Raw genomic sequence first — 20,056 nt, 5'->3', positions numbered from 1 at the left:
CTTAACGCGGAAGGAGCCACCGCTCTTTATACCGATTCAACGAGAATTCGAAGAGTTCGGAGCGATATGCTTTTCCCGCTCTTCGTAAACCCAATAGACGAAATGGCATGTCGTTCTATCTCCCTCTTTTCAACCCTCGGCGTTTCTGGTATATAAAGAGGTAGCGAAACGGGCAGCACGTTTATTGTGTTATTAGAGGCGCGAAGAGAACAGTGAATTTGGAAATTGAAATGGCTCGTACAAAGCAGACTGCTCGTAAATCGACTGGTGGCAAGGCCCCACGCAAACAACTGGCTACAAAGGCCGCACGTAAAAGTGCGCCAGCCACCGGAGGAGTAAAGAAGCCCCATCGCTATCGCCCCGGAACTGTGGCTCTCCGTGAGATCCGTCGCTACCAGAAGAGTACTGAGCTGTTGATCCGTAAACTGCCATTCCAGCGGTTGGTGCGTGAAATAGCTCAGGATTTCAAGACAGATTTGCGCTTCCAGAGCTCTGCTGTGATGGCTTTGCAGGAAGCTAGCGAAGCCTATCTGGTTGGTCTGTTTGAAGATACCAATTTGTGCGCCATCCATGCTAAGCGTGTTACTATTATGCCCAAAGACATCCAGCTGGCCCGTCGTATCCGTGGAGAGCGCGCTTAAATTGAATTGTCAATTGGCAGCCCTTAAATTTAAACTAAAAAATCGGTCCTTTTCAGGACCACAAAGCTTTTTTTAACTGAGATTTGAATAACTATTTTGATTTTACAGAACTTATTTTTAGGTTTAAAAGGTTAAAATAGGTTAGGTTTAAATATTTTTTTTCGAACGCTAGGATATATATTATAACTAAAATAAATCCAAGCATTTAAAAGCATGTTTTTTTTTATAAATAAGGAATTGTTTACAAAATAAACATTGAAATACACTGTTGTCATTATTTGGAAGATACATATATGAAGAACCAAAAATATGTCTGGTCTTGTGTGAGCAGCGGATCATCAAAATAATCATTTATTAATAATTTATAAATAATGTTATTATGATTTTTACAAAAGCGGCAAAGGGTCGAAGGGTCTTGTTATAAAAAAGTTGAATTACATTTCATTTTTTTTTTTAATATACATATTGTCTATTGGAAACTAATTTATAAGTTGTATATTATTAAATAATATAGTAAATTGTGTATATATTGTCAAATAAAATTCATTAGTCCCAAGAACAAATTGTAGTTTATTTTTTGCGTTTTAATATGGTAACTAAAAGTTAAGTAAGAAAAGTTTATTGGTAATATGAACACATTCAGAATATAAATTACTAGCCTCAACGTATACCTTCGAGCTACCAGTGGAAAATATACAATCCATTTTTGAGACGAAAATGAATTTAGAATTTTTAAGATATGCAGAATGGGAAATAGATAAGATTTATTCTAATATTAAACATTTTAATTTACATTATTTTAGAAAAATAATATTTTTTAGTACGAAAACAGTTTCTTAATGTCAAATGAAAGTTCACATTTTATCCAGGAAAGGGTCATTTTAAAAGCTATATTTAAGCATGAATACTTCATAAAAATATAGTTACGTTTTGCATAGCTGGTAGTTGAAAGTTCAATTTAAGACTTTCAGTAGTAAATTAACAAAAAATACAACAATTTTATATTTTTAATGACGTTTTAATGCAAAATATTTAAGATATTAACGTAAACGTGCACTTTCGGGTACCCAAAAAAAAGTATCGAATCTATATACGGCAACTGAGAAAGGTTTTCCTCAAATTTTGAATATTTAAGATTCAAACGCAATTAAAACAAACATTAATTTTATTATCATAAGAACAAAATAATGAAAAATAATTACACCCTTTGAAAAAACATTTGTAACACAAATGAACTGTGCCAAACACATAGTCAAACTGCTCTCCTCCTCGATTCTCATCCGAACAAGGGACTTTGGATGTGGGTTCGCGGGCTATTTTTTGCATAAAAAAAGTTTATTTTTGTGAATAAAGATTTAAAGAATGTCTGATTCAGCAGTAGCTACATCTGCGTCTCCTGTGGCAGCTCCACCGGCGCCGGCTGAGAAGAAAGTAGCAGCCAAAAAGGCAACTGGATCTGCTGCCACAAAAGCGAAGAAGACCGCAGCACCACCATCGCATCCGCCAACTCAACAAATGGTAGACGCTTCAATTAAGAATTTGAAGGAGCGTGGGGGCTCCTCGCTTCTAGCAATCAAGAAGTACATCACTGCCACATACAAGTGCGATGCTCAGAAACTGGCTCCTTTCATCAAGAAGTACCTGAAGACTGCTGTGGCCAATGGTAAGCTGATCCAGACGAAGGGAAAGGGTGCTTCTGGTTCCTTTAAATTATCGGCTTCAGCCAAAAAGGAGCCCAAGCCGAAGCCTTCTTCTGTTGAGAAAAAAACTAAAAGCAAGAAGGTATCGACCAAGAAGATCGGAGCCACCACTAAGAAGGCCGCGGGAGCTGCCGACAAGAAGCCGAAAACTAAAAAAGCCGTGGCTACCAAGAAGACAGCTGAAAAGAAGAAAACCGAGAAGGCCAAGGCAAAGGACGCTAAGAAGTCTGGTACCGTTAAGGCTAAAACAGTAGCAACAAAAGTGAAGCCATCATCGGCGAAACCAAAGGCAGCTAAAGCCCCAAAGGCTAAACCAGCTGCATCCGCTAAGCCCAAGAAGACGGTAAAGAAAGCACCAGCTCCTACTACCGCAAAGAAGCCGAAAGCTAAGACCACGGCAGCGAAAAAATAAATTGTGATAATGTGCATTATATTTGTACAGTTTCGCAATCGCAATTTTAGATTTCGATATCTAAAATTACATTAAACAAGCCCTTTTCAGGGCTACAATACATTTTTTAAAGAGAAAAAATATCAATTTTGCTTAGCTTGACATTTTAGAAGAGTATCTTAATCCTAATTGGATTCAAAATAGCAATCGTAATTTTGAAAATTGTATTAATATAAGAATATAATATATTATATAAATGCTAATACAGTATAAATATAAATTTCATCCATCCTAATTGGATTTAAAATAGCGATCGCGAATTGGCTATTTATAATATAGTATATTAATACTAAAACAACATAAATTAAATTTCAGATTCTTACAAAAACGATTTCAAACAATTAATTTATTTACTTTTATTGAAAAATGGGTGTCTTTGATGAAATAATGTTGTGGCCCTGAAAAGGGCCTTTTTTCGATCATTCTGCCCATCAAGCGAGAAATCTACTTGGAGCTTGTATACTTGGTGACAGCCTTGGTTCCTTCACTGACGGCGTGCTTGGCCAACTCTCCAGGCAGGAGAAGGCGAACAGCCGTTTGGATTTCCCGACTGGTGATGGTCGAGCGCTTGTTGTAATGCGCCAGACGCGATGCCTCAGCAGCAATACGCTCAAAGATATCGTTCACGAAGCTGTTCATTATACTCATAGCTTTAGACGAAATTCCAGTGTCAGGGTGGACCTGCTTCAGAACCTTGTAGATGTAGATGGCATAGCTTTCCTTCCTCTTGCGCTTCTTCTTCTTATCGTTCTTGGTTATATTTTTCTGAGCTTTGCCAGCCTTCTTGGCTGCCTTTCCACTGGTTTTCGGCGGCATTATTACTTTAAAATTCACTTCACTTCCACTTATACCAAAGTTGGTGTTGGATCAGTTTTTAGTACTTTTATTCGAGCAGGGTTTTCAGGTCTGCTATTCAAAATGTTCATCAGAAACGACCTACCCCCAACGGAACGCAAAGGCAAACGCATAGGTATAAATTGGTGTTCCGAAGTTGTGTTCAATATTCGTGTGTGAAGTGAATAAACGTGAAGTAAAAAAATATGTCTGGCCGTGGCAAGGGTGGAAAAGTGAAAGGAAAGGCAAAGTCCCGATCGAATCGTGCTGGTCTTCAGTTTCCCGTTGGACGTATTCACCGTCTGCTCCGCAAAGGCAACTATGCTGAACGCGTTGGTGCCGGCGCTCCTGTTTATCTGGCTGCCGTTATGGAATACCTGGCAGCTGAAGTTCTCGAGTTAGCTGGCAATGCTGCCCGTGACAACAAGAAGACTAGGATCATTCCCCGTCATCTGCAGTTGGCCATTCGCAATGACGAGGAGTTGAACAAGCTGCTCTCTGGTGTCACCATTGCTCAGGGTGGCGTTCTGCCCAACATCCAGGCTGTCCTGTTGCCAAAGAAGACCGAGAAGAAGGCTTAAAGATTTAATGCGGTCCTGTATCTTACCTGCTTGTACATAAACTCATATATAAACCCAAACGTCCTTTTCAGGACGACCAAACCATTTAAGAAGAATGCAAATTTTCATTAGAAATATTAGGCCAAGACAATAGTTTAAACAACAAAAAAATATTCTAAACAGATTTATTGGAGAAAAATGTATGTTTGTGGATACATTATGTATCTATGATAGAAATAAAAGTTGAAATTCCACTTACATATAAAATTCAAGAATTTCGTATTTATTATTTGCGTGAAGTGTGATTGAAAAAAATATATATATGAAGCTTCTTTTCTAGTAGTTTCTTTCTCTTTTTAAAATAAAACTTTTAGATTTAAGTCATATTGTGCGTTTTTATTGATTGTATAATACACATATATTAACGAATTGTATAAACTACAATATATATTTTACTATAAGTGTAGACTTCAGTCCACTGGTGGGTGCCGCATGCCTTAAGCGTGCTGAATAATTAGATATATTTATTCTAATAGGCTAAGATATGTAGGTATTATTTAAAATTTATTTCTCTTTTTCTGTTAAAACAAATTGTGGTCCTGAAAAGGACCGATTGTATACATAGTTAAGTACAGGCTGTACAAAAATAATTTTAACCGCCAAAGCCGTATAGAGTGCGTCCTTGTCTCTTCAGGGCATAAACAACATCCATGGCCGTCACGGTCTTCCTTTTGGCGTGTTCGGTGTAGGTGACAGCATCGCGAATTACGTTCTCCAAAAACACTTTTAGAACTCCACGAGTTTCCTCGTAGATAAGACCAGAGATGCGCTTCACACCGCCACGACGAGCCAAACGACGGATAGCTGGCTTCGTAATACCCTGGATGTTATCACGCAAGACTTTGCGATGACGCTTAGCGCCACCTTTTCCCAGACCTTTGCCACCTTTACCGCGTCCAGTCATTTTTCAGTTTTGTTTATTAACGATACGACACTGCACGATAGTCACTGAAGAACTAACTTAACGCGGAAGGAGCCACCGCTCTTTATACCGATTCAACGAGAATTCGAAGAGTTCGGAGCGATATGCTTTTCCCGCTCTTCGTAAACCCAATAGACGAAATGGCAGGTCGTTCTATCTCCCTCTTTTCAACCCTCGGCGTTTCTGGTATATAAAGAGGTAGCGAAACGGGCAGCACGTTTATTGTGTTATTAGAGGCGCGAAGAGAACAGTGAATTTGGAAATTGAAATGGCTCGTACAAAGCAGACTGCTCGTAAATCGACTGGTGGCAAGGCCCCACGCAAACAACTGGCTACAAAGGCCGCACGTAAAAGTGCGCCAGCCACCGGAGGAGTAAAGAAGCCCCATCGCTATCGCCCCGGAACTGTGGCTCTCCGTGAGATCCGTCGCTACCAGAAGAGTACTGAGCTGTTGATCCGTAAACTGCCATTCCAGCGGTTGGTGCGTGAAATAGCTCAGGATTTCAAGACAGATTTGCGCTTCCAGAGCTCTGCTGTGATGGCTTTGCAGGAAGCTAGCGAAGCCTATCTGGTTGGTCTGTTTGAAGATACCAATTTGTGCGCCATCCATGCTAAGCGTGTTACTATTATGCCCAAAGACATCCAGCTGGCCCGTCGTATCCGTGGAGAGCGCGCTTAAATTGAACAATTGTCAATTGGCAGCCCTTAAATTTAAACTAAAAAATCGGTCCTTTTCAGGACCACAAAGCTTTTTTTAACTGAGATTTGAATAACTATTTTGATTTTACAGAACTTATTTTTAGGTTTAAAAGGTTAAAATAGGTTAGGTTTAAATATTTTTTTTCGAACGCTAGGATATATATTATAACTAAAATAAATCCAAGCATTTAAAAGCATGTTTTTTTTTATAAATAAGGAATTGTTTACAAAATAAACATTGAAATACACTGTTGTCATTATTTGGAAGATACATATATGAAGAACCAAAAATATGTCTGGTCTTGTGTGAGCAGCGGATCATCAAAATAATCATTTATTAATAATTTATAATGTTATTATGATTTTTACAAAAGCGGCAAAGGGTCGAAGGGTCTTGTTATAAAAAAGTTGAATTACATTTCATTTTTTTTTTAATATACATATTGTCTATTGGAAACTAATTTATAAGTTGTATATTATTAAATAATATAGTAAATTGTGTATATATTGTCAAATAAAATTCATTAGTCCCAAGAACAAATTGTAGTTTATTTTTTGCGTTTTAATATGGTAACTAAAAGTTAAGTAAGAAAAGTTTATTGGTAATATGAACACATTCAGAATATAAATTACTAGCCTCAACGTATACCTTCGAGCTACCAGTGGAAAATATACAATCCATTTTTGAGACGAAAATGAATTTAGAATTTTTAAGATATGCAGAATGGGAAATAGATAAGATTTATTCTAATATTAAACATTTTAATTTACATTATTTTAGAAAAATAATATTTTTTAGTACGAAAACAGTTTCTTAATGTCAAATGAAAGTTCACATTTTATCCAGGGGTCATTTTAAAAGCTATATTTAAGCATGAATACTTCATAAAAATATAGTTACGTTTTGCATAGCTGGTAGTTGAAAGTTCAATTTAAGACTTTCAGTAGTAAATTAACAAAAAATACAACAATTTTATATTTTTAATGACGTTTTAATGCAAAATATTTAAGATATTAACGTAAACGTGCACTTTCGGGTACCCAAAAAAAAGTATCGAATCTATATACGGCAACTGAGAAAGGTTTTCCTCAAATTTTGAATATTTAAGATTCAAACGCAATTAAAACAAACATTAATTTTATTATCATAAGAACAAAATAATGAAAAATAATTACACCCTTTGAAAAAAACATTTGTAACACAAATGAACTGTGCCAAACACATAGTCAAACTGCTCTCCTCCTCGATTCTCATCCGAACAAGGGACTTTGGATGTGGGTTCGCGGGCTATTTTTTGCATAAAAAAAGTTTATTTTTGTGAATAAAAATTTAAAGAATGTCTGAGTCTAGCTACATCCGCGTCTCCTGTGGCAGCTCCACCGGCGCCGGCTGAGAAGAAAGTAGCAGCCAAAAAGGCAACTGGATCTGCTGCCACAAAAGCGAAGAAGACCGCAGCACCACCATCGCATCCGCCAACTCAACAAATGGTAGACGCTTCAATTAAGAATTTGAAGGAGCGTGGGGGCTCCTCGCTTCTAGCAATCAAGAAGTACATCACTGCCACATACAAGTGCGATGCTCAGAAACTGGCTCCTTTCATCAAGAAGTACCTGAAGTCTGCTGTGGCCAATGGTAAGCTGATCCAGACGAAGGGAAAGGGTGCTTCTGGTTCCTTTAAATTATCGGCTTCAGCCAAAAAGGAGCCCAAGCCGAAGCCTTCTTCTGTTGAGAAAAAAACTAAAAGCAAGAAGGTATCGACCAAGAAGACCGGAGCCACGACTAAGAAGGCCGCGGGAGCTGCCGACAAGAAGCCGAAAACTAAAAAAGCCGTGGCTACCAAGAAGACACTGAAAAGAAGAAACCCGAGAAGGCCAAGGCAAAGGACGCTAAGAAGTCTGGTACCGTTAAGGCTAAAACAGTAGCAACAAAAGTGAAGCCATCATCGGCGAAACCAAAGGCAGCTAAAGCCCCAAAGGCTAAACCAGCTGCATCCGCTAAGCCCAAGAAGACGGTAAAGAAAGCACCAGCTCCTACTACCGCAAAGAAGCCGAAAGCTAAGACCACGGCAGCGAAAAAATAAATTGTGATAATGTGCATTATATTTGTACAGTTTCGCAATCGCAATTTTAGATTTCGATATCTAAAATTACATTAAACAAGCCCTTTTCAGGGCTACAATACATTTTTTAAAGAGAAAAAATATCAATTTTGCTTAGCTTGACATTTTAGAAGAGTATCTTAATCCTAATTGGATTCAAAATAGCAATCGTAATTTTGAAAATTGTATTAATATAAGAATATAATATATTATATAAATGCTAATACAGTATAAATATAAATTTCATCCCTAATTGGATTTAAAATAGCGATCGCGAATTGGCTATTTATAATATAGTATATTAATACTAAAACAACATAAATTAAATTTCAGTTTCTTACAAAAACGATTTCAAACAATTAATTTATTTACTTTTATTGAAAAATGGGTGTCTTTGATGAAATAATGTTGTGGCCCTGAAAAGGGCCTTTTTTCGATCATTCTGCCCATCAAGCGAGAAATCTACTTGGAGCTTGTATACTTGGTGACAGCCTTGGTTCCTTCACTGACGGCGTGCTTGGCCAACTCTCCAGGCAGGAGAAGGCGAACAGCCGTTTGGATTTCCCGACTGGTGATGGTCGAGCGCTTGTTGTAATGCGCCAGACGCGATGCCTCAGCAGCAATACGTTCAAAGATATCGTTCACGAAGCTGTTCATTATACTCATAGCTTTAGACGAAATTCCAGTGTCAGGGTGGACCTGCTTCAGAACCTTGTAGATGTAGATGGCATAGCTTTCCTTCCTCTTGCGCTTCTTCTTCTTATCGTTCTTGGTTATATTTTTCTGAGCTTTGCCAGCCTTCTTGGCTGCCTTTCCACTGGTTTTCGGCGGCATTATTACTTTAAAATTCACTTCACTTCCACTTATACCAAAGTTGGTGTTGGATCAGTTTTTAGTACTTTTATTCGAGCAGGGTTTTCAGGTCTGCTATTCAAAATGTTCATCAGAAACGACCTACCCCCAACGGAACGCAAAGGCAAACGCATAGGTATAAATTGGTGTTCCGAAGTTGTGTTCAATATTCGTGTGTGAAGTGAATAAACGTGAAGTAAAAAAATATGTCTGGCCGTGGCAAGGGTGGAAAAGTGAAGGGAAAGGCAAAGTCCCGATCGAATCGTGCTGGTCTTCAGTTTCCCGTTGGACGTATTCACCGTCTGCTCCGCAAAGGCAACTATGCTGAACGCGTTGGTGCCGGCGCTCCTGTTTATCTGGCTGCCGTTATGGAATACCTGGCAGCTGAAGTTCTCGCCGTAGCTGGCAATGCTGCCCGTGACAACAAGAAGACTAGGATCATTCCCCGTCATCTGCAGTTGGCCATTCGCAATGACGAGGAGTTGAACAAGCTGCTCTCTGGTGTCACCATTGCTCAGGGTGGCGTTCTGCCCAACATCCAGGCTGTCCTGTTGCCAAAGAAGACCGAGAAGAAGGCTTAAAGATTTAATTGCGGTCCTGTATCTTACCTGCTTGTACATAAACTCATATATAAACCCAAACGTCCTTTTCAGGACGACCAAACCATTTAAGAAGAATGCAAATTTTCATTAGAAATATTAGGCCAAGACAATAGTTTAAACAACAAAAAAATATTCTAAACAGATTTATTGGAGAAAAATGTATGTTTGTGGATACATTATGTATCTATGATAGAAATAAAAGTTGAAATTCCACTTACATATAAAATTCAAGAATTTCGTATTTATTATTTGCGTGAAGTGTGATTGAAAAAATATATATATGAAGCTTCTTTTCTAGTAGTTTCTTTCTCTTTTTAAAATAAAACTTTTAGATTTAAGTCATATTGTGCGTTTTTATTGATTGTATAATACACATATATTAACGAATTGTATAAACTACAATATATATTTTACTATAAGTGTAGACTTCAGTCCACTGGTGGGTGCCGCATGCCTTAAGCGTGCTGAATAATTAGATATATTTATTGTCTAATAGGCTAAGATATGTAGGTATTATTTAAAATTTATTTCTCTTTTTCTGTTAAAACAAATTGTGGTCCTGAAAAGGACCGATTGTATACATAGTTAAGTACAGGCTGTACAAAAATAATTTTAACCGCCAAAGCCGTATAGAGTGCGTCCTTGTCTCTTCAGGGCATAAACAACATCCATGGCCGTCACGGTCTTCCTTTTGGCGTGTTCGGTGTAGGTGACAGCATCGCGAATTACGTTCTCCAAAAACACTTTTAGAACTCCACGAGTTTCCTCGTAGATAAGACCAGAGATGCGCTTCACACCGCCACGACGAGCCAAACGACGGATAGCTGGCTTCGTAATACCCTGGATGTTATCACGCAAGACTTTGCGATGACGCTTAGCGCCACCTTTTCCCAGACCTTTGCCACCTTTACCGCGTCCAGTCATTTTTCAGTTTTGTTTATTAACGATACGACACTGCACGATAGTCACTGAAGAACTAACTTAACGCGGAAGGAGCCACCGCTCTTTATACCGATTCAACGAGAATTCGAAGAGTTCGGAGCGATATGCTTTTCCCGCTCTTCGTAAACCCAATAGACGAAATGGCAGGTCGTTCTATCTCCCTCTTTTCAACCCTCGGCGTTTGCTGGTATATAAAGAGGTAGCGAAACGGGCAGCACGTTTATTGTGTTATTAGAGGCGCGAAGAGAACAGTGAATTTGGAAATTGAAATGGCTCGTACAAAGCAGACTGCGCGTAAATCGACTGGTGGCAAGGCCCCACGCAAACAACTGGCTACAAAGGCCGCACGTACAACGGCGCCATCCCCCGGAGGAGTAAAGAAGCCCCATCGCTATCGCCCCGGAACTGTGGCTCTCCGTGAGATCCGTCGCTACCAGAAGAGTACTGAGCTGTTGATCCGTAAACTGCCATTCCAGCGGTTGGTGCGTGAAATAGCTCAGGATTTCAAGACAGATTTGCGCTTCCAGAGCTCTGCTGTGATGGCTTTGCAGGAAGCTAGCGAAGCCTATCTGGTTGGTCTGTTTGAAGATACCAATTTGTGCGCCATCCATGCTAAGCGTGTTACTATTATGCCCAAAGACATCCAGCTGGCCCGTCGTATCCGTGGAGAGCGCGCTTAAATTGAACAATTGTCAATTGGCAGCCCTTAAATTTAAACTAAAAAATCGGTCCTTTTCAGGACCACAAAGCTTTTTTTAACTGAGATTTGAATAACTATTTTGATTTTACAGAACTTATTTTTAGGTTTAAAAGGTTAAAATAGGTTAGGTTTAAATATTTTTTTTCGAACGCTAGGATATATATTATAACTAAAATAAATCCAAGCATTTAAAAGCATGTTTTTTTTTATAAATAAGGAATTGTTTACAAAATAAACATTGAAATACACTGTTGTCATTATTTGGAAGATACATATATGAAGAACCAAAAATATGTCTGGTCTTGTGTGAGCAGCGGATCATCAAAATAATCATTAATAATTTATAAATAATGTTATTATGATTTTTACAAAAGCGACAAAGGGTCGAAGGGTCTTGTTATAAAAAAGTTGAATTACATTTAATTTTTTTTTTTAATATACATATTGTCTATTGGAAACTAATTTATAAGTTGTATATTATTAAATAATATAGTAAATTGTGTATATATTGTCAAATAAAATTCATTAGTCCCAAGAACAAATTGTAGTTTATTTTTTGCGTTTTAATATGGTAACTAAAAGTTAAGTAAGAAAAGTTTATTGGTAATATGAACACATTCAGAATATAAATTACTAGCCTCAACGTATACCTTCGAGCCACCCGTCGAAACTATACAATCCATTTTTGAGACGAAAATGAATTTAGAATTTTTAAGATATGCAGAATGGGAAATAGATAAGATTTATTCTAATATTAAACATTTTAATTTACATTATTTTAGAAAAATAATATTTTTTAGTACGAAAACAGTTTCTTAATGTCAAATGAAAGTTCACATTTTATCCAGGAAAGGGTCATTTTAAAAGCTATATTTAAGCATGAATACTTCATAAAAATATAGTTACGTTTTGCATAGCTGGTAGTTGAAAGTTCAATTTAAGACTTTCAGTAGTAAATTAACAAAAAATACAACAATTTTATATTTTTAATGACGTTTTAATGCAAATATTTAAGATATTAACGTAAACGTGCACTATCGGGTACCCAAAGAAAGACGCGAATCTATATACGGCAACTCAGAAAGGTTTTCCTCGAATTTGGAATATTTACGATTCAAACGCAATTAAAACAAACATTAATATTAGTATCATAAGAACAATAATGAAAAATAATTACACCCTTTGAAAAAACATTTGTAACACAAATGAACTGTGCCAAACACATAGTCAAACTGCTCTCCTCCTCGATTCTCATCCGAACAAGGGACTTTGGATGTGGGGTCGCGGGCTATTTTTGCATAAAAAAGTTTATTTTTGTGAATAAAAATTTAAAGAATGTCTGATTCAGCAGTAGCTACATCCGCGTCTCCTGTGGCAGCTCCACCGGCGCCGGCTGAGAAGAAAGTAGCAGCCAAAAAGGCAACTGGATCTGCTGCCACAAAAGCGAAGAAGACCGCAGCACCACCATCGCATCCGCCAACTCAACAAATGGTAGACGCTTCAATTAAGAATTTGAAGGAGCGTGGGGGCTCCTCGCTTCTAGCAATCAAGAAGTACATCACTGCCACATACAAGTGCGATGCTCAGAAACTGGCTCCTTTCATCAAGAAGTACCTGAAGTCTGCTGTGGCCAATGGTAAGCTGATCCAGACGAAGGGAAAGGGTGCTTCTGGTTCCTTTAAATTATCGGCTTCAGCCAAAAAGGAGCCCAAGCCGAAGCCTTCTTCTGTTGAGAAAAAACTAAAAGCAAGAAGGTATCGACCAAGAAGACCGGAGCCACCACTAAGAAGGCCGCGGGAGCTGCCGACAAGAAGCCGAAAACTAAAAAAGCCGTGGCTACCAAGAAGACAGCTGAAAAGAAGAAAACCGAGAAGGCCAAGGCAAAGGACGCTAAGAAGTCTGGTACCGTTAAGGCTAAAACAGTAGCAACAAAAGTGAAGCCATCATCGGCGAAACCAAAGGCAGCTAAAGCCCCAAAGGCTAAACCAGCTGCATCCGCTAAGCCCAAGAAGACGGTAAAGAAAGCACCAGCTCCTACTACCGCAAAGAAGCCGAAAGCTAAGACCACGGCAGCGAAAAAATAAATTGTGATAATGTGCATTATATTTGTACAGTTTCGCAATCGCAATTTTAGATTTCGATATCTAAAATTACATTAAACAAGCCCTTTTCAGGGCTACAATACATTTTTAAAGAGAAAAATATCAATTTTGCTTAGCTTGACATTTTAGAAGAGTATCTTAATCCTAATTGGATTCAAAATAGCAATCGTAATTTTGAAAATTGTATTAATATAAGAATATAATATATTATATAAATGCTAATACAGTATAAATATAAATTTCATCCATCCTAATTGGATTTAAAATAGCGATCATGAATTGGCTATTTATAATATAGTATATTAATACTAAAACAACATAAATTAAATTTCAGTTTCTTACAAAAACGATTTCAAACAATTAATTTATTTACTTTTATTGAAAAATGGGTGTCTTTGATGAAATAATGTTGTGGCCCTGAAAAGGGCCTTTTTCGATCATTCTGCCCATCAAGCGAGAAATCTACTTGGAGCTTGTATACTTGGTGACAGCCTTGGTTCCTTCACTGACGGCGTGCTTGGCCAACTCTCCAGGCAGGAGAAGGCGAACAGCCGTTTGGATTTCCCGACTGGTGATGGTCGAGCGCTTGTTGTAATGCGCCAGACGCGATGCCTCAGCAGCAATACGCTCAAAGATATCGTTCACGAAGCTGTTCATTATACTCATAGCTTTAGACGAAATTCCAGTGTCAGGGTGGACCTGCTTCAGAACCTTGTAGATGTAGATGGCATAGCTTTCCTTCCTCTTGCGCTTCTTCTTCTTATCGTTCTTGGTTATATTTTTCTGAGCTTTGCCAGCCTTCTTGGCTGCCTTTCCACTGGTTTTCGGCGGCATTATTACTTTAAAATTCACTTCACTTCCACTTATACCAAAGTTGGTGTTGGATCAGTTTTTAGTACTTTTATTCGAGCAGGGTTTTCAGGTCTGCTATTCAAAATGTTCATCAGAAACGACCTACCCCCAACGGAACGCAAAGGCAAACGCATAGGTATAAATTGGTGTTCCGAAGTTGTGTTCAATATTCGTGTGTGAAGTGAATAAACGTGAAGTAAAAGAATATGTCTGGCCGTGGCAAGGGTGGAAAAGTGAAGGGAAAGGCAAAGTCCCGATCGAATCGTGCTGGTCTTCAGTTTCCCGTTGGACGTATTCACCGTCTGCTCCGCAAAGGCAACTATGCTGAACGCGTTGGTGCCGGCGCTCCTGTTTATCTGGCTGCCGTTATGGAATACCTGGCAGCTGAAGTTCTCGAGTTAGCTGGCAATGCTGCCCGTGACAACAAGAAGACTAGGATCATTCCCCGTCATCTGCAGTTGGCCATTCGCAATGACGAGGAGTTGAACAAGCTGCTCTCTGGTGTCACCATTGCTCAGGGTGGCGTTCTGCCCAACATCCAGGCTGTCCTGTTGCCAAAGAAGACCGAGAAGAAGGCTTAAAGATTTAATTGCGGTCCTGTATCTTACCTGCTTGTACATAAACTCATATATAAACCCAAACGTCCTTTTCAGGACGACCAAACCATTTAAGAAGAATGCAAATTTTCATTAGAAATATTAGGCCAAGACAATAGTTTAAACAACAAAAAAATATTCTAAACAGATTTATTGGAGAAAAATGTATGTTTGTGGATACATTATGTATCTATGATAGAAATAAAAGTTGAAATTCCACTTACATATAAAATTCAAGAATTTCGTATTTATTATTTGCGTGAAGTGTGATTGAAAAAATATATATATGAAGCTTCTTTTCTAGTAGTTTCTTTCTCTTTTTAAAATAAAACTTTTAGATTTAAGTCATATTGTGCGTTTTTATTGATTGTATAATACACATATATTAACGAATTGTATAAACTACAATATATATTTTACTATAAGTGTAGACTTCAGTCCACTGGTGGGTGCCGCATGCCTTAAGCGTGCTGAATAATTAGATATATTTATTGTCTAATAGGCTAAGATATGTAGGTATTATTTAAAATTTATTTCTCTTTTTCTGTTAAAACAAATTGTGGTCCTGAAAAGGACCGATTGTATACATAGTTAAGTACAGGCTGTACAAAAATAATTTTAACCGCCAAAGCCGTATAGAGTGCGTCCTTGTCTCTTCAGGGCATAAACAACATCCATGGCCGTCACGGTCTTCCTTTTGGCGTGTTCGGTGTAGGTGACAGCATCGCGAATTACGTTCTCCAAAAACACTTTTAGAACTCCACGAGTTTCCTCGTAGATAAGACCAGAGATGCGCTTCACACCGCCACGACGAGCCAAACGACGGATAGCTGGCTTCGTAATACCCTGGATGTTATCACGCAAGACTTTGCGATGACGCTTAGCGCCACCTTTTCCCAGACCTTTGCCACCTTTACCGCGTCCAGTCATTTTTCAGTTTTGTTTATTAACGATACGACACTGCACGATAGTCACTGAAGAACTAACTTAACGCGGAAGGAGCCACCGCTCTTTATACCGATTCAACGAGAATTCGAAGAGTTCGGAGCGATATGCTTTTCCCGCTCTTCGTAAACCCAATAGACGAAATGGCAGGTCGTTCTATCTCCCTCTTTTCAACCCTCGGCGTTTCTGGTATATAAAGAGGTAGCGAAACGGGCAGCACGTTTATTGTGTTATTAGAGGCGCGAAGAGAACAGTGAATTTGGAAATTGAAATGGCTCGTACAAAGCAGACTGCTCGTAAATCGACTGGTGGCAAGGCCCCACGCAAACAACTGGCTACAAAGGCCGCACGTAAAAGTGCGCCAGCCACCGGAGGAGTAAAGAAGCCCCATCGCTATCGCCCCGGAACTGTGGCTCTCCGTGAGATCCGTCGCTACCAGAAGAGTACTGAGCTGTTGATCCGTAAACTGCCATTCCAGCGGTTGGTGCGTGAAATAGCTCAGGATTTCAAGACAGATTTGCGCTTCCAGAGCTCTGCTGTGATGGCTTTGCAGGAAGCTAGCGAAGCCTATCTGGTTGGTCTGTTTGAAGATACCAATTTGTGCGCCATCCATGCTAAGCGTGTTACTATTATGCCCAAAGACATCCAGCTGGCCCGTCGTATCCGTGGAGAGCGCGCTTAAATTGAACAATTGTCAATTGGCAGCCCTTAAATTTAAACTAAAAAATCGGTCCTTTTCAGGCCCACACAGCCTCTTTTAACTGCGATTTGAATCACTATTTTGAATTTACAGAACTTATTTTTAGGTTTAAAAGGTTAAAATAGGTTAGGTTTAAATATTTTTTTCGAACGCTAGGATATATATTATAACTAAAATAAATCCAAGCATTTAAAAGCATGTTTTTTTATAAATAAGGAATTGTTTACAAAATAAACATTGAAATACACTGTTGTCATTATTTGGAAGATACATATATGAAGAACCAAAAATATGTCTGGTCTTGTGTGAGCAGCGGATCATCAAAATAATCATTTATTAATAATTTATAAATAATGTTATTATGATTTTTACAAAAGCGGCAAAGGGTCGAAGGGTCTTGTTATAAAAAAGTTGAATTACATTTCATTTTTTTTTAATATACATATTGTCTATTGGAAACTAATTTATAAGTTGTATATTATTAAATAATATAGTAAATTGTGTATATATTGTCAAATAAAATTCATTAGTCCCAAGAACAAATTGTAGTTTATTTTTGCGTTTTAATATGGTAACTAAAAGTTAAGTAAGAAAAGTTTATTGGTAATATGAACACATTCAGAATATAAATTACTAGCCTCAACGTATACCTTCGAGCTACCAGTGGAAAATATACAATCCATTTTGAGACGAAAATGAATTTAGAATTTTAAGATATGCAGAATGGGAAATAGATAAGATTTATTCTAATATTAAACATTTTAATTTACATTATTTTAGAAAAATAATACTTTCTAGTACGAAAACAGTTTCTTAATGTCAAATGAAAGTTCACATTTTATCCAGGAAAGGGTCATTTTAAAAGCTATATTTAAGCATGAATACTTCATAAAAATATAGTTACGTTTTGCATAGCTGGTAGTTGAAAGTTCAATTTAAGACTTTCAGTAGTAAATTAACAAAAAATACAACAATTTTATATTTTTAATGACGTTTTAATGCAAAATATTTAAGATATTAACGTAAACGTGCACTTTCGGGTACCCAAAAAAGTATCGAATCTATATACGGCAACTGAGAAAGGTTTTCCTCAAATTTTGAATATTTAAGATTCAAACGCAATTAAAACAAACATTAATTTTATTATCATAAGAACAAAATAATGAAAAATAATTACACCCTTTGAAAAAACATTTGTAACACAAATGAACTGTGCCAAACACATAGTCAAACTGCTCTCCTCCTCGATTCTCATCCGAACAAGGGACTTTGGATGTGGGTTCGCGGGCTATTTTTGCATAAAAAAGTTTATTTTTGTGAATAAAAATTTAAAGAATGTCTGATTCAGCAGTAGCTACATCCGCGTCTCCTGTGGCAGCTCCACCGGCGCCGGCTGAGAAGAAAGTAGCAGCCAAAAAGGCAACTGGATCTGCTGCCACAAAAGCGAAGAAGACCGCAGCACCACCATCGCATCCGCCAACTCAACAAATGGTAGACGCTTCAATTAAGAATTTGAAGGAGCGTGGGGGCTCCTCGCTTCTAGCAATCAAGAAGTACATCACTGCCACATACAAGTGCGATGCTCAGAAACTGGCTCCTTTCATCAAGAAGTACCTGAAGTCTGCTGTGGCCAATGGTAAGCTGATCCAGACGAAGGGAAAGGGTGCTTCTGGTTCCTTTAAATTATCGGCTTCAGCCAAAAAGGAGCCCAAGCCGAAGCCTTCTTCTGTTGAGAAAACAACTAAAAGCAAGAAGGTATCGACCAAGAAGACCGGAGCCACCACTAAGAAGGCCGCGGGAGCTGCCGACAAGAAGCCGAAAACTAAAAAAGCCGTGGCTATCAAGAAGACAGCTGAAAAGAAGAAAACCGAGAAGGCCAAGGCAAAGGACGCTAAGAAGTCTGGTACCGTTAAGGCTAAAACAGTAGCAACAAAAGTGAAGCCATCATCGGCGAAACCAAAGGCAGCTAAAGCCCCAAAGGCTAAACCAGCTGCATCCGCTAAGCCCAAGAAGACGGTAAAGAAAGCACCAGCTCCTACTACCGCAAAGAAGCCGAAAGCTAAGACCACGGCAGCGAAAAAATAAATTGTGATAATGTGCATTATATTTGTACAGTTTCGCAATCGCAATTTTAGATTTCGATATCTAAAATTACATTAAACAAGCCCTTTTCAGGGCTACAATACATTTTTAAAGAGAAAAATATCAATTTTGCTTAGCTTGACATTTTAGAAGAGTATCTTAATCCTAATTGGATTCAAAATAGCAATCGTAATTTTGAAAATTGTATTAATATAAGAATATAATATATTATATAAATGCTAATACAGTATAAATATAAATTTCATCCATCCTAATTGGATTTAAAATAGCGATCGCGAATTGGCTATTTATAATATAGTATATTAATACTAAAACAACATAAATTAAATTTCAGTTTCTTACAAAAACGATTTCAAACAATTAATTTATTTACTTTTATTGAAAAATGGGTGTCTTTGATGAAATAATGTTGTGGCCCTGAAAAGGGCCTTTTTCGATCATTCTGCCCATCAAGCGAGAAATCTACTTGGAGCTTGTATACTTGGTGACAGCCTTGGTTCCTTCACTGACGGCGTGCTTGGCCAACTCTCCAGGCAGGAGAAGGCGAACAGCCGTTTGGATTTCCCGACTGGTGATGGTCGAGCGCTTGTTGTAATGCGCCAGACGCGATGCCTCAGCAGCAATACGCTCAAAGATATCGTTCACGAAGCTGTTCATTATACTCATAGCTTTAGACGAAATTCCAGTGTCAGGGTGGACCTGCTTCAGAACCTTGTAGATGTAGATGGCATAGCTTTCCTTCCTCTTGCGCTTCTTCTTCTTATCGTTCTTGGTTATATTTTTCTGAGCTTTGCCAGCCTTCTTGGCTGCCTTTCCACTGGTTTTCGGCGGCATTATTACTTTAAAATTCACTTCACTTCCACTTATACCAAAGTTGGTGTTGGATCAGTTTTTAGTACTTTTATTCGAGCAGGGTTTTCAGGTCTGCTATTCAAAATGTTCATCAGAAACGACCTACCCCCAACGGAACGCAAAGGCAAACGCATAGGTATAAATTGGTGTTCCGAAGTTGTGTTCAATATTCGTGTGTGAAGTGAATAAACGTCAAGTAAAAAATATGTCTGGCCGTGGCAAGGGTGGAAAAGTGAAGGGAAAGGCAAAGTCCCGATCGAATCGTGCTGGTCTTCAGTTTCCCGTTGGACGTATTCACCGTCTGCTCCGCAAAGGCAACTATGCTGAACGCGTTGGTGCCGGCGCTCCTGTTTATCTGGCTGCCGTTATGGAATACCTGGCAGCTGAAGTTCTCGAGTTAGCTGGCAATGCTGCCCGTGACAACAAGAAGACTAGGATCATTCCCCGTCATCTGCAGTTGGCCATTCGCAATGACGAGGAGTTGAACAAGCTGCTCTCTGGTGTCACCATTGCTCAGGGTGGCGTTCTGCCCAACATCCAGGCTGTCCTGTTGCCAAAGAAGACCGAGAAGAAGGCTTAAAGATTTAATTGCGGTCCTGTATCTTACCTGCTTGTACATAAACTCATATATAAACCCAAACGTCCTTTTCAGGACGACCAAACCATTTAAGAAGAATGCAAATTTTCATTAGAAATATTAGGCCAAGACAATAGTTTAAACAACAAAAAAATATTCTAAACAGATTTATTGGAGAAAAATGTATGTTTGTGGATACATTATGTATCTATGATAGAAATAAAAGTTGAAATTCCACTTACATATAAAATTCAAGAATTTCGTATT

At 38.3% G+C, this 20,056-nt stretch overlaps 17 protein-coding genes and 2 pseudogenes across 17 annotated transcripts; 12 read left to right on the top strand and 7 right to left on the bottom strand.

Annotated features, from left to right (window-relative positions):
- Positions 1 to 230: 230 nt before the first annotated feature.
- Positions 231 to 641, top strand: LOC138927132 (histone H3). The gene has a single exon (XM_070282649.1). It carries the CDS (start codon positions 231 to 233, stop codon positions 639 to 641), a length of 411 nt encoding a protein of 136 aa, XP_070138750.1.
- Positions 642 to 1,988: 1,347 nt separating this feature from the next.
- LOC138927089 (histone H1-like) lies at positions 1,989 to 2,842 on the top strand. The gene has a single exon (XM_070282611.1). The coding sequence runs from the start codon at positions 2,004 to 2,006 to the stop codon at positions 2,751 to 2,753; it is 750 nt and encodes a 249-aa protein (XP_070138712.1). The 5' UTR covers positions 1,989 to 2,003; the 3' UTR covers positions 2,754 to 2,842.
- Positions 2,843 to 3,236: 394 nt separating this feature from the next.
- Positions 3,237 to 3,608, bottom strand: LOC138927131 (histone H2B). The gene has a single exon (XM_070282648.1). It carries the CDS (start codon positions 3,606 to 3,608, stop codon positions 3,237 to 3,239), a length of 372 nt encoding a protein of 123 aa, XP_070138749.1.
- Positions 3,609 to 3,817: 209 nt separating this feature from the next.
- Positions 3,818 to 4,215, top strand: LOC138927156 (histone H2A). The gene has a single exon (XM_070282674.1). It carries the CDS (start codon positions 3,833 to 3,835, stop codon positions 4,205 to 4,207), a length of 375 nt encoding a protein of 124 aa, XP_070138775.1. The 5' UTR covers positions 3,818 to 3,832; the 3' UTR covers positions 4,208 to 4,215.
- A 623-nt stretch (positions 4,216 to 4,838) lies between these two features.
- Positions 4,839 to 5,150, bottom strand: LOC138927130 (histone H4). The gene has a single exon (XM_070282647.1). The coding sequence runs from the start codon at positions 5,148 to 5,150 to the stop codon at positions 4,839 to 4,841; it is 312 nt and encodes a 103-aa protein (XP_070138748.1).
- Positions 5,151 to 5,403: 253 nt separating this feature from the next.
- LOC122321197 (histone H3) lies at positions 5,404 to 5,907 on the top strand. Its single transcript, XM_043210685.2, has one exon. The coding sequence runs from the start codon at positions 5,437 to 5,439 to the stop codon at positions 5,845 to 5,847; it is 411 nt and encodes a 136-aa protein (XP_043066620.1). The 5' UTR covers positions 5,404 to 5,436; the 3' UTR covers positions 5,848 to 5,907.
- Positions 5,908 to 7,072: 1,165 nt separating this feature from the next.
- Positions 7,073 to 8,037, top strand: LOC138927129 (histone H1-like; annotated as a pseudogene).
- Positions 8,038 to 8,299: 262 nt separating this feature from the next.
- On the bottom strand, positions 8,300 to 9,208 carry LOC138927157 (histone H2B). The gene has a single exon (XM_070282675.1). It carries the CDS (start codon positions 8,798 to 8,800, stop codon positions 8,429 to 8,431), a length of 372 nt encoding a protein of 123 aa, XP_070138776.1. The 5' UTR covers positions 8,801 to 9,208; the 3' UTR covers positions 8,300 to 8,428.
- LOC138927128 (histone H2A-like) lies at positions 9,025 to 9,399 on the top strand. Its single transcript, XM_070282646.1, has one exon. It carries the CDS (start codon positions 9,025 to 9,027, stop codon positions 9,397 to 9,399), a length of 375 nt encoding a protein of 124 aa, XP_070138747.1.
- Positions 9,400 to 9,977: 578 nt separating this feature from the next.
- LOC138927094 (histone H4) lies at positions 9,978 to 10,388 on the bottom strand. The gene has a single exon (XM_070282615.1). It carries the CDS (start codon positions 10,342 to 10,344, stop codon positions 10,033 to 10,035), a length of 312 nt encoding a protein of 103 aa, XP_070138716.1. The 5' UTR covers positions 10,345 to 10,388; the 3' UTR covers positions 9,978 to 10,032.
- Positions 10,389 to 10,631: 243 nt separating this feature from the next.
- Positions 10,632 to 11,042, top strand: LOC122321126 (histone H3). The gene has a single exon (XM_043210552.2). It carries the CDS (start codon positions 10,632 to 10,634, stop codon positions 11,040 to 11,042), a length of 411 nt encoding a protein of 136 aa, XP_043066487.2.
- A 1,327-nt stretch (positions 11,043 to 12,369) lies between these two features.
- On the top strand, positions 12,370 to 13,235 carry LOC138927091 (histone H1-like; annotated as a pseudogene).
- A 279-nt stretch (positions 13,236 to 13,514) lies between these two features.
- Positions 13,515 to 14,202, bottom strand: LOC138927146 (histone H2B). Its single transcript, XM_070282663.1, has one exon. The coding sequence runs from the start codon at positions 13,996 to 13,998 to the stop codon at positions 13,627 to 13,629; it is 372 nt and encodes a 123-aa protein (XP_070138764.1). The 5' UTR covers positions 13,999 to 14,202; the 3' UTR covers positions 13,515 to 13,626.
- Positions 14,203 to 14,205: 3 nt separating this feature from the next.
- Positions 14,206 to 14,671, top strand: LOC122321095 (histone H2A). The gene has a single exon (XM_043210360.2). The coding sequence runs from the start codon at positions 14,223 to 14,225 to the stop codon at positions 14,595 to 14,597; it is 375 nt and encodes a 124-aa protein (XP_043066295.1). The 5' UTR covers positions 14,206 to 14,222; the 3' UTR covers positions 14,598 to 14,671.
- Positions 14,672 to 15,175: 504 nt separating this feature from the next.
- On the bottom strand, positions 15,176 to 15,586 carry LOC138927093 (histone H4). Its single transcript, XM_070282614.1, has one exon. It carries the CDS (start codon positions 15,540 to 15,542, stop codon positions 15,231 to 15,233), a length of 312 nt encoding a protein of 103 aa, XP_070138715.1. The 5' UTR covers positions 15,543 to 15,586; the 3' UTR covers positions 15,176 to 15,230.
- A 209-nt stretch (positions 15,587 to 15,795) lies between these two features.
- On the top strand, positions 15,796 to 16,299 carry LOC138927105 (histone H3). The gene has a single exon (XM_070282627.1). It carries the CDS (start codon positions 15,829 to 15,831, stop codon positions 16,237 to 16,239), a length of 411 nt encoding a protein of 136 aa, XP_070138728.1. The 5' UTR covers positions 15,796 to 15,828; the 3' UTR covers positions 16,240 to 16,299.
- A 1,265-nt stretch (positions 16,300 to 17,564) lies between these two features.
- On the top strand, positions 17,565 to 18,431 carry LOC138927088 (histone H1-like). The gene has a single exon (XM_070282610.1). The coding sequence runs from the start codon at positions 17,593 to 17,595 to the stop codon at positions 18,340 to 18,342; it is 750 nt and encodes a 249-aa protein (XP_070138711.1). The 5' UTR covers positions 17,565 to 17,592; the 3' UTR covers positions 18,343 to 18,431.
- Positions 18,432 to 18,710: 279 nt separating this feature from the next.
- Positions 18,711 to 19,397, bottom strand: LOC138927141 (histone H2B). The gene has a single exon (XM_070282658.1). The coding sequence runs from the start codon at positions 19,192 to 19,194 to the stop codon at positions 18,823 to 18,825; it is 372 nt and encodes a 123-aa protein (XP_070138759.1). The 5' UTR covers positions 19,195 to 19,397; the 3' UTR covers positions 18,711 to 18,822.
- Positions 19,398 to 19,416: 19 nt separating this feature from the next.
- On the top strand, positions 19,417 to 19,866 carry LOC138927140 (histone H2A). The gene has a single exon (XM_070282657.1). It carries the CDS (start codon positions 19,418 to 19,420, stop codon positions 19,790 to 19,792), a length of 375 nt encoding a protein of 124 aa, XP_070138758.1. The 5' UTR covers position 19,417; the 3' UTR covers positions 19,793 to 19,866.
- Positions 19,867 to 20,056: the final 190 nt, after the last annotated feature.

Source organism: Drosophila bipectinata, unplaced genomic scaffold (genome assembly GCF_030179905.1).
Source record: "Drosophila bipectinata strain 14024-0381.07 unplaced genomic scaffold, DbipHiC1v2 scaffold_175, whole genome shotgun sequence".
Lineage (NCBI taxonomy): Eukaryota > Metazoa > Arthropoda > Insecta > Diptera > Drosophilidae > Drosophila > Drosophila bipectinata.
This window is presented reverse-complemented; position numbering and strand designations above follow the sequence as displayed.